The sequence below is a fragment of the Enoplosus armatus genome, chromosome 6 (assembly GCF_043641665.1).
Source record: "Enoplosus armatus isolate fEnoArm2 chromosome 6, fEnoArm2.hap1, whole genome shotgun sequence".
NCBI classification, from domain to species: domain Eukaryota; kingdom Metazoa; phylum Chordata; class Actinopteri; order Centrarchiformes; family Enoplosidae; genus Enoplosus; species Enoplosus armatus.
The window spans coordinates 7,353,116-7,367,984 of NC_092185.1; the positions used below are offsets into that span (position 1 = coordinate 7,353,116).

Consider the following 14,869-nt stretch of genomic DNA (forward strand, 5'->3'; position numbering starts at 1 on the left):
TCGGAAGAGGCAAGAACAGAGCGAGACAAGCTTCAAATCACGGCAAGTGTTGGTTTCAATTCTGGTTTTGATACACACTCAATTTTAACGCCAGTTGCAAAGTTATCTCAGTTCTGTTGACGAAAATGTGCGGCTTGGAGGCAGGAATCCTCACTGAGGACAATGTCACGTTGTCGAAACCCTGTCTGTAGCCAATGGAGAGAGATATTTAGAGAATAAAGAATTAGGAAAATGAGACTCGACGGAGATGGTAAAAAAAAAAAGAAAAGAAATAATGGCGTTAGAGGAAGTGATGATGATGAGCAGAGAGATGCCCGGCAGGTGGCTGTTCTTGAAAAGAGCAAGAAAGAGACAAATGGAGATTGAGAGAGGTTTGCATATGATGAGAGTTGAAGCACAGGCAGCCACTGTCAGGCAGTGATAGACTCCTGCTAAAATGTTACCTCTGAGTTACATCACTGTTCATTATGTCAGGACCAGGGCTCTTTCTCTGTCTCCATTTTTCTCACCCTTTTACTCTCATGTTCCTGCTGTCCTTCTATTTGTTTACGTCTTGATAATTTGTTTCTAATTTCCTGTTGATGCTCTCTAGATCTAAACTCAAAGCTGATACAGTATGGCAGTGCTAACACAAAAACACCACACTGAGTTGCAGCCATATCATTAGAGCTCCTGCGATTAGTTGATTAATTGATTAGTCAAGAAACAAATCGGAAACTATTTTGATAATTGATCAATATTTTAGGTCATTTTTGGCCATGTAAGCTACAAGGTGGTTTGGTGATTCCCTTTTCATCTAGGTCAAAATCCGACTTTTAGTTTGTGACCAAACACTCTCAAAATGAATGACATTCTTATCAGCCTCAGCTGTACTTTGTATTAGTGCTAATTTGCAAATATTAGTATACTAACAAGATTGTGAAAATGATAAACATTATAGCTGCTAAACATTAGCAGATTAGCATTGTCATGTGTGCATGTTAACATGCAGTACAGCCTCACAGCATGGCTGTAGACTCTCAGATGCATGTGTTCCAGCTTCTCATGTGAGACTATTTGCCACGTGTATTTGGGGTTTGGACTGTTGGTCAAACAAAACAAACAATTTGAATATGTTAATTTGGCCTTTGGGAAATTGTGATGGCCATTTTTCTGACACTTTACAGACCCAACGTCCAATTATTTATCAGTTAATTGAGAAAATAATTGACAGATGAAATTGAAATGAAATAATCATTAGTTGCAGCCCGACATAAATATGGGTTTTTTTGTATCAAAATTGGAAGTTGTTTAGTTTTTAGTCTTTAGTTTATTCTTGAGTTCATGGATAGTTTTTTTTTTTTTCTATGAGTCAGATGAGTTCATTGTATCTGTTCCTGGCTGCCTGTTGGTCAGGAAGACTGTGAGAGAGAAGATGAGTCATCTAATGCAGAGGAATCACAATTAGACTTCATGTCAAGAGAGACATCAATACAAATGCACATAAACAAGCACCCGAACACACAAGCAAGCCCCTCGGTGCTCATACTATACACAGACACATGATGAGGTGTTTGATTTAGTGTCAAAGAAGATAACGGTTTCACTCATTCAGACTTGCAGACACAGTTCAGCCATCTAATACACACTCACACACACGCATACTGCAAATATAGACTCATATGAATGCATGAAAACACACACACGAACACACACTCTCTCTCTCTCTCTTTTGCTCTCTGTATTTCAGCGGCAGGAAATAGAGACAAGACAGAGCCTTCAGCTCAGGCGAGAAAAAAAACAGACTTTCACTGGTGGTTTCCATGGAAACTGTCTCCCTTTCACTTTAGGGGGAGGGCAAGCGACTAGTGGATGAGTTAGGCCGACATTTAAGGTGGCTCATAAACAGGGTGGGAGGGAATTTAAGGTAGTTTGAAGTGTGAATCCATCTGACTTTTCCGCCTTGAGGATGAGGAGGGTCGTTCGAGGTAATGGCAGTGCAGTGCAGGCGGTTTGAGCAAACAGTAAAGCAGAGCAAAGATAATTGCAGCGTGCACCCCTTTCACCTTGGGCTGCACAGTCAGCATGCTCAGCAGCCAGGACACACACTCAGACACACACATTCACACATGGATTATTGATATCAAGATCACAAATCTGTTCATAATTACATTACAGTGTGAGGAGATGATGCCACAGTATTGGTGTGAGCTGGGTATTGTCTAAAAGTTTTCTATAATACAATACCTGAGTTTGGTACAGATACCAAAACAATACTATGTAATTAATTATTTAATACCTTGCTTGGAGAAATTTATGTTGGTAATGCTTTATTTTATGGCCCGTAACTTCCAAGTAATTTTCTAATAATTTCCAAGAAAATATATAATATGAAGAATATTATGAAGTGTATTTTCCAAGTAAATATGTACTGAGGTGTAAATGGTGCTTTTGTTTCAATGACATTCTTATTTTCCCTGTAGTTAGTACCAAATCACATAGTTCTGACTAGGATACTACTACTATTACTAAATCATTTGGAAATTATTGTTATCAACACATCTTTCTACAAAACGCATCTGTCAGAAGAAGAAGCCAAAGTTCTGAAACATGAAATGTTATCTAAACACTTGACATTTGATGGAAACACTCGGTACTATGAGCACATTTGGGTTGATATTGAGCTTTGATGCCCAATGTTAGCAGTGTTGCCATTGGTTGTGACTTGCTAAGACATGATGAGTTTTTGACCTGTTCAAGCTAGAGGTTCAGAACCAGAACACCGCACCTAAACTTCCTTAAACCCCCCCCCGTCCCACCTGCCACCACCACCACACACCTTTCCACATAAATCCAACACCCAACACATCCTTACACACACCTTATTCCCAATTTGTCTCTTCACCTAGACCTCTTCTTCTACCACCAATGTTGTCAGTTCTTGTGTGTCTTTGTGTATATATGTGTGTGAGTATTTGTGTTTCAGTAATAAACGCAGAGTCAAACCAAGTCCCCCATTATTAGTGTTTTTAATCTGTATGACTCTAGTGTTCTTCTACTTTCGTTAGGTTTGCTCTATTTCCCTGTGGAAGATGCCCACCCACCGACATAGTCATGAAATTCATAAATTAGACTTTAATACAAGACATGAGGATGAATTAATATGAGGGAGCAAGATCAACCTTTCAAGAATGCTCGTTGATGAATGCTAATCAGAAGCGCTGTATTTCTAGTATATGTCTGAGTGGGAGGGCAACAGCTTGGGCAGATGGACTGTTACTGTGGTTGTGTGTGCGTATTTTTGTATGTTAGCTGAACCTTTATAGTGAGAGGTCGATCCCCTTGTTGTGTTCCTCATGCCTTAGTGAAAACTGAATGTTAAAGCTGAAACCCAAAACATCCTGAATTTTGCATACACCAGCTGAGGGAGCTCATTATAATGCACTGTCTATTATATGTAAGTGTGTTTGTGTCTGTGAAAAGTTAGGAGAAGTGAAATAGAAGAATAGGTCATAGAGTACAGGAATTTTAGTAGCGCCATGACCTAGTTCTTTTACGATGGAGAGAGGCGAGCTAAATCAGCAAAGAGATGGATGAAGTGAGGAGGGAACAGAGAACCAGAGGAGGAGACAATTAACACAACAGCCATGGAAGCCATCCAAGGCGAAAATGAGTGGGTGGCTGAAAGGAAAAAAAGAGACAAACATGAAGTAGCATGGTGAAGGTATTTGGCCTTGAAAGATTTGTGCACACGACAAAAGGAAGAGAATGAAGTAAAGAGAAGGCGGGATGAGATGTGTCAGACGATTTTAAATGTTTTTTTCCTCCCGCCCTGCTTTGTATTGATGTCTGTGTTGTGATTCTTGTCTCCATGAAGAAGCCACCGTTGCAGATCGAAGTGTTGTCTGTCTATTAAAGGAGCACTTTGGGAGCGTCTAGCTGTGAGCCCTGAGATTCATGTTGTCTCCCCTCAGTGGTTCAATTTAGTGTCTACATTCCTGCTTCTGCTCTCAGCATAAACTGACTTAATTTCCCTCGTCTGTTCTCTCCTTCCTCTCAGAGCTGCCCTATGGCTGGGAGAAGATAGATGACCCCATCTATGGCAGCTACTATGTAGAGTAAGTCTCCCTGTTGACTTGGTTAACTCAGCTGCTCTGTAGTAAAACAGGAAATGCATTTCTATGGTTTACAACGCCAAGTTATGAATTATAAATGACTAAATTCTCATTTCTTTTTTATGTCTTGCTGCTCATTTTACTGAACTTTTACAGTGACATGCTCATCTGTATGGACTATCTGGAGAATGCTGCTGAGAAAGCTTGTTTAATGTTTTGCATTACAAACAAACTGAATCATATCTAGGTGCTGTTTAATTTGGAAGTACATTGATCTAGCCCAACCCAACTTCACTGTAATGGAGTTTCAATGTGTCAATGATTTAACACACTGAAAGGCACAATTGTTCTGAACGATCACTTTTGGTTCTTAAGTACATTTGACCTCATAAAATAATAAAAAAAATAATTACTTTTTTAATGCAGAACTGCATTGTGGTATTTCTATTTTTGGCTTGAGGCTTTGAATTATCTCTTTTCCATTATTTGTAATGATGCATTGTATTTTCAGTCACATTAATCGAAGGACTCAGTTTGAGAACCCAGTCCTGGAAGCCAAGAGACGCCTGGAGCAGCAGAGGCAGATGCAGAGCCAGGGACTCTCTGCTCTACCACTGCCCACTATATACAGAGGTACACATGGAATCCTCCAGTATGTGCAGTACTTAAATCAAAACATGCTGACGGACTCACAGTGTTCCACAAATATGAAAATGCGAGGACTGCAGAAAGGACATGCAGCAGTGGGCCTTGGTCTTCAGGCCATCAAGGGCCCCTGGAACCCATGTGTTGATAGATTTTTGTAATTAATTGTAAATTCTCCATGTTATACAGATTTTTTATATTCAACATTGTGCATTTCTTTGTTGTTTTCCTAACCCATCTCATAGAATGGGCAGTTTCATGAGTATTTGACGGGGCAGATGCACAATGTCACAATGTACAGGGTCGAATGGAGATTGCTGGCAGTGTGGGGGACAGAGAACATGCTCGCCCTGAGGCCCCTGGTGGGCTAATCCAGGCATGAGGACGTACTAGACCATTACATAATGTACTGCTTCATCTGAGTGAAAACTGCATATCTCCAATGAGTCAGCTTATCAGGAATTATGGCAAATGTGTCTTTATTGGTGCTTTTATATTCAGAAAAAAATGTGGAATAGGTTCATTCAGCTAAAATAATGTTTCAAACCAAATATACAATAAAATAAATATCAAGGATTCCTAAAATATCATACTTCAAAACCTTCTCTCCCTGCAGAGAAGCCATTGTTTACGAGGGACCCAACCCAACTGAAGGGCACCTTCCTGTCGACAGCCCTGCAGAAGAGCAACATGGGATTTGGCTTCACGATCATAGGAGGCGACGAGCCCGATGAGTTCCTGCAAGTGAAGAGTGTAATACCAGACGGACCCGCTGCTCAGGACGGAAAGATGGACACAGGTAATTATGTGTACAAACGCAGAATTTTGACAACTGGTTGAGAAATAAATTGAGGTTCAAACAAACTACAAACTGACACTGCTGATACCGTAATACTGTGTTTATAGAAATGCTTAAGCACAGTCTCATTATTCTGACACCTCAACATTATGGACCTTAATATCCTGCCAAAGCAGATCAAGTGGGAAGACCTTTTGCTGGCAGAGTTTCAATTTCATTCAAGCAGGTTTTTACCTGCCTGTTGGGTGATTTCTGTCAACTTTTCTTGTACCTTAAAGGCCAGGGGAGAGCAGTAGAGTGTCAGTATCCAGTAAATTTGGTGTTGCAGTGTAATTTGGCATCAAAAGTTAGACTTGTGCCTCTGCCAACTCAGAACATTTCTAAGCATAAGCACTGGTGCTTTAGTTAGTTTTATGGCTTTATCTGGCAAAGGTCACCCACAAAGACTCCAAAATCACATCCACAGAGTGTCAATGTTTGTATCTTTGATATATTGTCTTCAGTGATTTAGTGATGCACTGTATCCAATTTAAAAAAGTCCTACAAATTCAAAGTCAATATTTTTCCATAAGAAATTAGTGTCTCAATAGTTAATCTCACTTCTATGGTGGTAATTTGGAGCATCATTGTTCCATTACATGAATATATTAATATTGAGTGTGTTTGCTTGACTGACAGATATCTCAGCCAGTTGCCAGTTGTAGTCCACGATTGTTTGTGCAGCCTCAGCTTCACCAAATTTGGATTTTGTGGTTCTAGTGACTGACAAAGAAAGCAGTGATAATATCCCCAGAAATATCAATTCATCTTCAAAGGGGACATCATTGGCCCATGGTGGCATATTTGGGGTGCCCTTTATTTGTGCCTGTAGCGCTGTGTGCCCCAGACAAGGACTTCAGTTTCCTCTCGGCACACTTTGTCCTCACTATAACATTCTGCTTTTAATGGACATGAGAGGAACTGATTTGATTGGCCATAACTGACACCAGCCCACACAACACCTACTTCATTAGGAGATTCATTTCTGCTTTAACAGCAGCTCTGGAGGTGCAATATCACTACACTAGCAGCAGTGGTCACGGTATTATATATATATATCAGTCATACACAGGTACACCAGAGCCATGACGTTTTCCCATACTTGTGTTTGTGCTTTGATTAATAAAACATCCACACAAGCAGTAATTCGATATGTGGAAGGTTAAGATTGGATCGAGTTTTCATTTGCAATATCCTTGAGTAGACACCAAATCACTACCTGTTCATTTACTATTTGTTGTTTTGGATGAAAGCATCAGCTAACAGACATGGAGAACAAAGTACCCACAGAGAGGTCCATGGGTCGCTTCTCAAGGTTCTCAAGGTTACAAAGATGGATTTTTAACCTTTTACAGAAACAAACCTTAGTTTAGGCCCAACCTTAAAGAGCCGATGTTAGTAAAAGTCATAGTGGGCTATAGTCATCGTAGGCTCAGAGAGGGAACTACTGTAGACTTTATGTGTGCTCTGCTCTGAACCTGCGAGCTGGCCTCATGCCTGGCACGGTTGGTGCCTTAACTGCTCATTTAGAGCTAATTTTAAAGCTGGGAATCCTCCTTCCTACTCTCAGCTCCTGCTCTCTGCTTTTATGTCTCTCCCTCTGCCTATCAGTTTCTCTTTTATCTGGAATCCATCTCTTTCTATTTTATCTCCATCTCTCTCTTTGTCTCTCTGGCTTACCCTTTATTATGCGTCCTTATCTAACCATGTCATCTGACACTTCTCTGCTTTCAGCCTCAGTATATTTTCATCGCCTTTCTCTTCTACCTCTCTAGTTTTTCTCTCTTCATCCCTCTGTCCTGGTCTGTCAGCCTTTTCCTCTCTCCCTCTGTTCTGATTTCCCTCTCTCCAACTTGCTCCTCTCCGCTCTGTGACATTGCCAGAGCTGCTCATGCACATGCTTGCACGCACACACTCATACTCAGGCGTGCACAGAGTCACACACAGGCACTCCCTGGCTGAGATTAGCTGGCCTATTTGAGCTGTGTCGCATTGCTCTTAGGGATTGTGTTTGTGCATGTGACATGTATGGTGTGTGTTTAAGTATATGCACATGCTCATGGGGATGTGTGTGTGTCTGCAGGTGTGCATGTGTGACAGAGTGCGCCTCCAGAAGTGTGAAATAGAGGATTTGAGGCAGCTGCATTTGTCATGGGGCTGTGACTTTAAAGCTGAAATCCATAACTTTCCGCACGTTCAAACTACAGCAGAAATGACAGAGTATCCAGTGCCGCATTTGTGAAGTTGTTTCACCTCGTTGTTATTGGTTTGCAGGAAAAATGTCATCGACCAACCTGGCAATGTGAACATGAATATAAAATGTTGTGAAGTGATGGAATTAGACACAGAAGATCATAAACAGTGGTACACACTTGCATTTAGTTTCCAACATCGTGCGAGTCAAGACTCTGTTACTACTTGTGACTGTGTCTGTGTGCAACCATTTAAATATTTGAGATTATCATGAGTCTCTGTGGATGCCAGTGTGCACCAGATGGTTGTCATATTCACAGTCTCTCTCTCACCTCTCTGTCTCACACATACACTTGGAGATTGCCTGCAGTGGCAGTGAACTGATGTTATCTTCCTATGTGAGGGACAGTGTGCTTCTTCTGTGTTGCTACAGCATGTCCTGATACTGCTGAGATTTGACAGTTATGGCAACAGACGGTGACAAATGGTATTTTTGCAGCAGCACAGTATGTTTACACATGAACCACTGAGACCAGATCATGTGGTCGGTCTAACGTGTAACATGTCCTTCCTCCTCAGGTGATGTCATTGTCTACATTAATGACATCTGCGTGCTCGGTACCACACACGCAGATGTGGTCAAGCTTTTCCAGTCCGTACCCATCGGTCAGAGTGTCACTCTCGTGCTCTGTCGAGGCTATCCTCTGCCCTTTGACCCCGAGGACCCAAGTGGCGCCGCAAGCACTTCCCTGACACCCATCGGCCTGGAGCACCGCCCCCTGGTGGTGAACGGCCGCGGCAGCTACGACCCGTACCTAGAGTATCTGTCGTTGAGCTCCCAGCTGCCTCCTCAGGCTCTGGCCCAGGCCGGAGCCCCTCACCCCGGGGACACACATCTGGATGGCTCATCCCTGCCGCCCACCACACCTGGTTCAGCATCGGCCCTCACGCCTCACGATGACAACGTGTCCATGGCCTCGTCGGGGACTGCAGGGGTTGCCGGGGCAACAGCACAAGGGGCAGAGCTTCTGACAGTTACTATGGTGAAAGGGGCGGAGGGATTTGGGTTCACTATTGCCGACAGTCCCACTGGTCAGCGAGTAAAACAGGTGATTTATCTCTTCATTCACTCAGTAGACCATGAATAGTCCAGAAATTAAAGGGTTCAGACCTGTTTGATGTTTTACTCGTGCTCTACTGTCTGTGTTTCAGGAAGTAAATTAGTTCTTTCAAGACTGAAATCTCAGTAGTCAGCTTAACTCGGTAGTCGATTTGAGTTACACATTAAACTTTAGGAAGAGTTAAAACAGCAGGTCAAGGTAAATTTAATTCAGTCAACGCCACTAAGTACAAAGAGATTGAGATAATAAGAACAAAGTGAGCAGGCCTGTGAAGGATTTGCTATCTACTAACGAATAATAAATAATGAATGAAGACTAGACTGTCCTAACAGAAGCTACAGAATAAAAAATCCCACTAATACTTGGAATCATGGCTGTGAGGAATATATCAATTAGAGAAGATGAGTTGCGATGTGACAGATGCTATTTCTCATCCCCGTTGTATTTGTATAGTAAAACATCTGCTTTACAAAAAAGCAAAACATCTGTCTTAACAAGTAATATGTTTTATGTTCAGCATTCAAGACTCATAATTCTTTAAAGAGCCCCTCCAGACACATATTAAAACATATATACAAATAGTCTGCTTGGAACAATAATGTGTGTCTAATATGTTTTTTCTGCAAAAAAAAGTATAATTTCCACATTAAAACCCTTAAAAAGGCATCTACTCCTTCTAGATCATTAAACGTTCCAGAATCTATGATTATGCAAATGCAATTGGCTGGTCCTGTAAACACTAGAATATTCTTGAATTGGTTTTGGAAACAGCTGAAATAATCTCACCCCACAAGATTATTAGGGACCAACAATAGATTAATGGGTTGGATGAATAGGTCTCTGAATATAAAAATAAAGTTGGGGTTATGTGCAGGCTTTCACTCTACGTTTGTTAATTATGATAGAAGGGACGATAGAAGTTTTCTGTTAATGAGATTGGAAAGTACCACAAAATCAAATCACTGCAAATCAAATTGTGTGACGGTGGATGTGTTGTGTTGCTGTGGTGCAGGTGCTGGAGCCGGGCTCACAGGGAGCGTCTGGGCTGATAGAAGGAGACCTGATCCTGGAGGTGAACCAGCAGCCAGTGGCTGCAGCTGGGCATGGACGAGTGGTGGAGATGCTCAAAGAGTGTCCTGTGGGAGCTGAGGCGACACTCCTCATACAGAGAGCAGGAACAGGTGAGAGACAGACGTGTTTCTTTTAGTTTTATTTTGTAATAACATTTGTTTGAGGGGAGGGGAGGGGGTATAAATGTCATTTACTTTCTCCAGATACTCAAAATAATTTTCAACTCTTTAATACCTGGTGTTGTCCTTGATCTATTTATGTCAGGAGTGGTGGCAAAAATGATTACAATACAATTGGTTTCAAATCGTAAATGGCATTTTGGTACCTTTCAAAGACCAAGATAATTTTAGCAAAAATGATGAAGGGTCCACTGCAAGAGCAACTGCCCAGCTAAATATAAGATGGCTTCTGAATGAGATGCACAAATATCATGTTACTGTGCATCTTCAGCCCCAGCTGCAGCTTTGCAAGAGAGGAGTCAAGTTGAGTTGACAGTGAGAGCTGAGAGAGCAAAAGAGATTTTGATTATGATAATTTTGAGACCTGTTCTATTTTTGAACACATTGAAATGACAGTGGCGCCTTAGGTGGATTTTATTCAAGTCTCTGGTTAAGATTTTATTTTTTTTAGTGGCTAGAAAAATAATGTTGCCTGGCGCAATTATAGTATTTCTTGAAATGTTTTCCTAAACAGTGTAATAGTTCAGGATTATTATACACAGACTGATCATTTTTGTTTTGTGAAGAAAAAATGATACTTTAATATTCCCCTTGGGGAAATTAGATCATATACAGTGTTTTGTTTAATGTATTTCATATGTGTACACTCATACAGAGAATACACAGAAATATTAAAGATCAAAAACGGTGTAAGCAGATGTCTTAGCAAGTGTGTGTGTGTGTGTGTGTGTGTGTGTGTTACACTTTGTGTTATCAATGTTTTCTACTTAAACAGACAGAAGCAACACTGGAAAGTGTTTTAAGATGCAGCAAATCAGATGCTGGTCAAATTTGAAATACAGTGGAGAGTTGGGAAGAGAGGTAGAGTAAATCTCACCGGTTTCACCATAATCTGTAATACAGCTCTGTGAGAAGAGATGGCACCAACACTGCTGTGGGGAAGCACTTTCATTCCCACTGGGGCTACTCATCCTCAAAATAAATGCAGTTATTTTACTGTAATGTGCTTTGGACAGAAATGACTGTGGAGAGTGTCATCTAGCTGGCAAACAAGCTGAACTGGTTGGCATGATGCTGTTTGGCTACCTGTACTGACTATACGCTGAACACTCTGCAACGATGGTGCTTCAATTATACAAACATACTTTTAACTTTGGTCTGGATTCATAAATGGTCAGTTTTGTTGTGATGCTGGGTTAAGGATAATTGTAACAAAGAGAAAATATAAACCAACAATCTTTAAACAAAATGCACACTTTTTTTGTGGTCTTTAATGTTTCTATCTTCAAATTCTCAACTACATCTTGATTCCCTGATCAAATATGATGTATCTCTGTGTGTGATTGTTCACCCACCATCTTGTCTGAGTGTCAGTCTGGAAAACTATTCTTCCGCATCTTTCTCACAATGGCGCAATGTTTCCTCCTCCACCCACTGAAATGTTAACAAACATTTAATTTTGACTGATTTTATTGTTGGCTGTCGGAGAATTCAGGGCTAGTGTTGTTCCACAATACCTGTCACATGTTGAAACCCTGTAACAAGTTCTGCATTGTAATGAGCCGCCCCACACCACCTGTAATTTTCTGCACACGTTCTGCATTTTACCTTCCTCTTGAGGTGGAAGAAGGGAGACGACCAGGTGCGAGAAAATAAATCAAAATGGAGTTATATAGTCGCAGAAAAGAGGAATGAGAGAGAATTTCAAAGTGGGGAAGTTTGAAGTGCAGAGCTCTTATAATATTGCCTGAACGACATGGAGTGTGGCCACTTTCCCTCCTGTGCTATTTCCTGCAAGATTGGCCACCTGCAAGGAAATTAAATTTCACAGTGAAAGCTTTATTTGTTTGACATGTGCTCTTGCACTGATTCTCTAAAAGGTGCTCTGGTCACAGGGTAAAAACTTGACTTGATAATTACCCCGGGCTGCCTTTAACATGGAGCCCTTGGCCCTCTGACACACACACACACTCAACTCCACAATGATTTACTGTACAACGGTGTTCAACAGCCTGAATCAAAGTTAAGAGAGTCTTAATGTCCTTCAGCCGTTTAAAGAGACAAAGTTCACAAGTTCACTGTTTGCTTTTGAGGTTCCACCCAGCAGCTTTGCAATTCCAATTTTTGTGCTCATTTAGTCATTAAGTCTGTAGTTTTTCTAGAGATAAATTGCCAGGAGTGAAGAGTTAATTTGAATTGTTTCTGAGATGATAGCAGAACAATAAAGAGGAATCATAGATACAGTCTCTTTTGCACCGCTCCTGTTTCATGGATTGAATTTAATTAGGGATGAAAACAATCAGTCTCATATGCATCTCAGGTATAATTAATTGAAGTGTGACAGGAATTATTATTGCAGACCTGAAAAGCAATCAAAGACATTAGCATGATACATCAGACTATCGGATGTAAGGCTGCAGGGTGGTTTACTGATTTAACGCCAGTCCTGTTGTCTCACAGTACATTATTGACCATTATTGGAGATGTATTGATAAACCGTTGCCTGGTCTTAGTGAACTGATTGTGCTGTAGGTTGCTGAGTGAATTAATTCAGTGAAAGCTAATACATTCTACAAAGTCTGTGATGTGCACAAATGACTCAAGTGTTTTCATCAGGAATAGAAAAAAACACTAACTGTGTATGTGACTGCACGTCAGCATGCATGGATGTGTACGTGAGCAGCTTAGATCAAATGTTGTGGCGCTGAGCAGTCGAGCATCTTATTACCATGCAGAGCCAACATCTGCCACCTGGTGGTTAGTCTTTGCAAAGACACACACTCATGTTTCACTGTCAGATACGCCATTTAAAAAAGGATGCTGAAATTTGGTACAAAAACGAGATTGTCCTACACACATTAATGCATCATCACAGACCTGCACACACAGGTCTGTTTTACAATGTACACACATACACGCACAACTTGCAATAGATATATCATTCTAAATTCTGAGCTGAATGTGCCAAATTACCTCCCTTCCCCCAAAGATACCATCTCCTCCTTCAACCTCACCAGTTTCTATCAAACAACTCAAGACAACGGCCCCACAGGGACTATCAGCCTGACACACCAGGAACCTTTCTGACTCTGTGTGTGTCTCTCTCCTCTCTGGAGGGTGAAAGACAGGACAAGGTCCTTTACAGTGACTCAGATGTGCAGAATGTCAGGAGTGTTTAAGCATGTTTGTGCTCACAGACGTAGGTATTTCTATACAGAACATCAATGGAACTTAGCTTGCACACATGATTTCAGATGTGTGACTGAGAGCATCAGTGCTTTGTGTAACACAGACAGGGTGTTAGACTTCCGCTGCATGTGTGAGAGTGTGTGTGTGTTCGTCTCTGTGTCTGACTGCTGTAGCGTGGGCACTCTGCCAGAGTTCCACTGAGCTCTGGTCGTGTTCACAGCTCCGTCCCCTGACATCCCAGTTTGAAGCGCAGCCAACCACAGACTAGACAACATTTTGCGGCACCAATGAGGATGCAGATCATGGCTGTGAAGAAAAGGGTGTCAGGCCGCACAAGCCAATCAGGCTGATCTGAAGGCCATCCAGAACTCAGCAGGCTAGTCTGTGAGGCCGGCCTGCCAGACTGCCTGACCACTGACTCGTGAGAGAGGCCATGGGAAGCCTCTCTACCAGCCATTCATTTGTAATTCATCAGCATTCGTACGAGTCTGCTGCACATCCGAGACATATGCCGATGAATTACATTAGCATTTAAATTAAGCTTAAATGCGTCTGTGAGGATGATGCTCCTCTTTATTATGAGTGGACAATTGCCTTGTAGCTCGTTTCCTTCAGTGGGTCATAAAGGAAAGTTGCCTGGGAATGAGTTATTAGAATTCCTTAAAGGCTTCCCTTAAGGCCTGTATTCCCTGCAGAACATGGTTATTAGTCCCAGCCTCCCACAGAGACCTCCCCCTGCTGCTGCCACTGTGCTGAATCATTTCAGCACCACGGACAGCTCTCCTCAAACCTCTATTCATGTTTATGGCGTTCACAGACAGGAGGGTTTTTATTTCTCTTTTCCTCATCTACTTGTTCCCTCCTCCACGCTCACAGACACAGCAGGGAAGTAGGACATTTATTTTCAAAATGGAAAAGATTTCCATGCAGAAATTATGCTTTAATTGGACAATGGAGGAGGGCTGGTGGTGAAAATGTAGGAAGACAAAAGTGTAAAGAATGGCAGAAATGAATTTCAGTTTTCATTTTGTCATCACATGGACTGGCATTGATCTATTGCATTTAATTTTCCCCAAACTCTCCTCGCTGGCTGATCTTGATATAAAGTTCTGCCATTCTGCTCCACTGCTAAGTGCTCTAACCTTCATCTCGCATATCTAAAAAGCAGGCGGATGTAGTTGGAGAGTAATTCCATAAATATATTCCATCCAGTACTCTCTGACATTTCTCAGGAAATCTCTGAATAAATATTAAATATATCAAGATTCTCCAAAGAATTAATCAGCAATGCTGCAAGAATCTAGTGTGTATGATGAGCTTGGTTTTGTGTTTCTCTACACATGTATAAAGATTCAGACAAGGCAGTTTATACAAGGCAGCCATTGCATGTTGTCCCCTCATGTCTAAGTGTATGTATTTGGGTCTCAGTAGCATAAATGCACTGTATGTCTTTGATTTATTGGAGTCACAGGGGAGCTGTGTTGATGAGATTGTTGTTGATGGAGAGTGCTCTCTGCTTCTTACATGCAGATAAAATAT

The 14,869-nt window shown here is 41.4% G+C and overlaps 1 protein-coding gene across 1 annotated transcript in view; it reads left to right on the forward strand.

Annotated features, from left to right (window-relative positions):
• The window catches only part of magi2b (membrane associated guanylate kinase, WW and PDZ domain containing 2b), a 68,552-nt gene that overhangs the window by 43,474 nt on the left and 10,209 nt on the right, over nt 1–14,869 (forward strand). Inside the window, exons 7-11 of the mRNA XM_070908179.1 lie at nt 4,040–4,097; nt 4,606–4,727; nt 5,356–5,538; nt 8,350–8,879; nt 9,904–10,072. Coding sequence (XP_070764280.1) covers nt 4,040–4,097; nt 4,606–4,727; nt 5,356–5,538; nt 8,350–8,879; nt 9,904–10,072 — 1,062 coding nt within the window. The remainder of the gene's footprint in view (nt 1–4,039; nt 4,098–4,605; nt 4,728–5,355; nt 5,539–8,349; nt 8,880–9,903; nt 10,073–14,869) is intronic.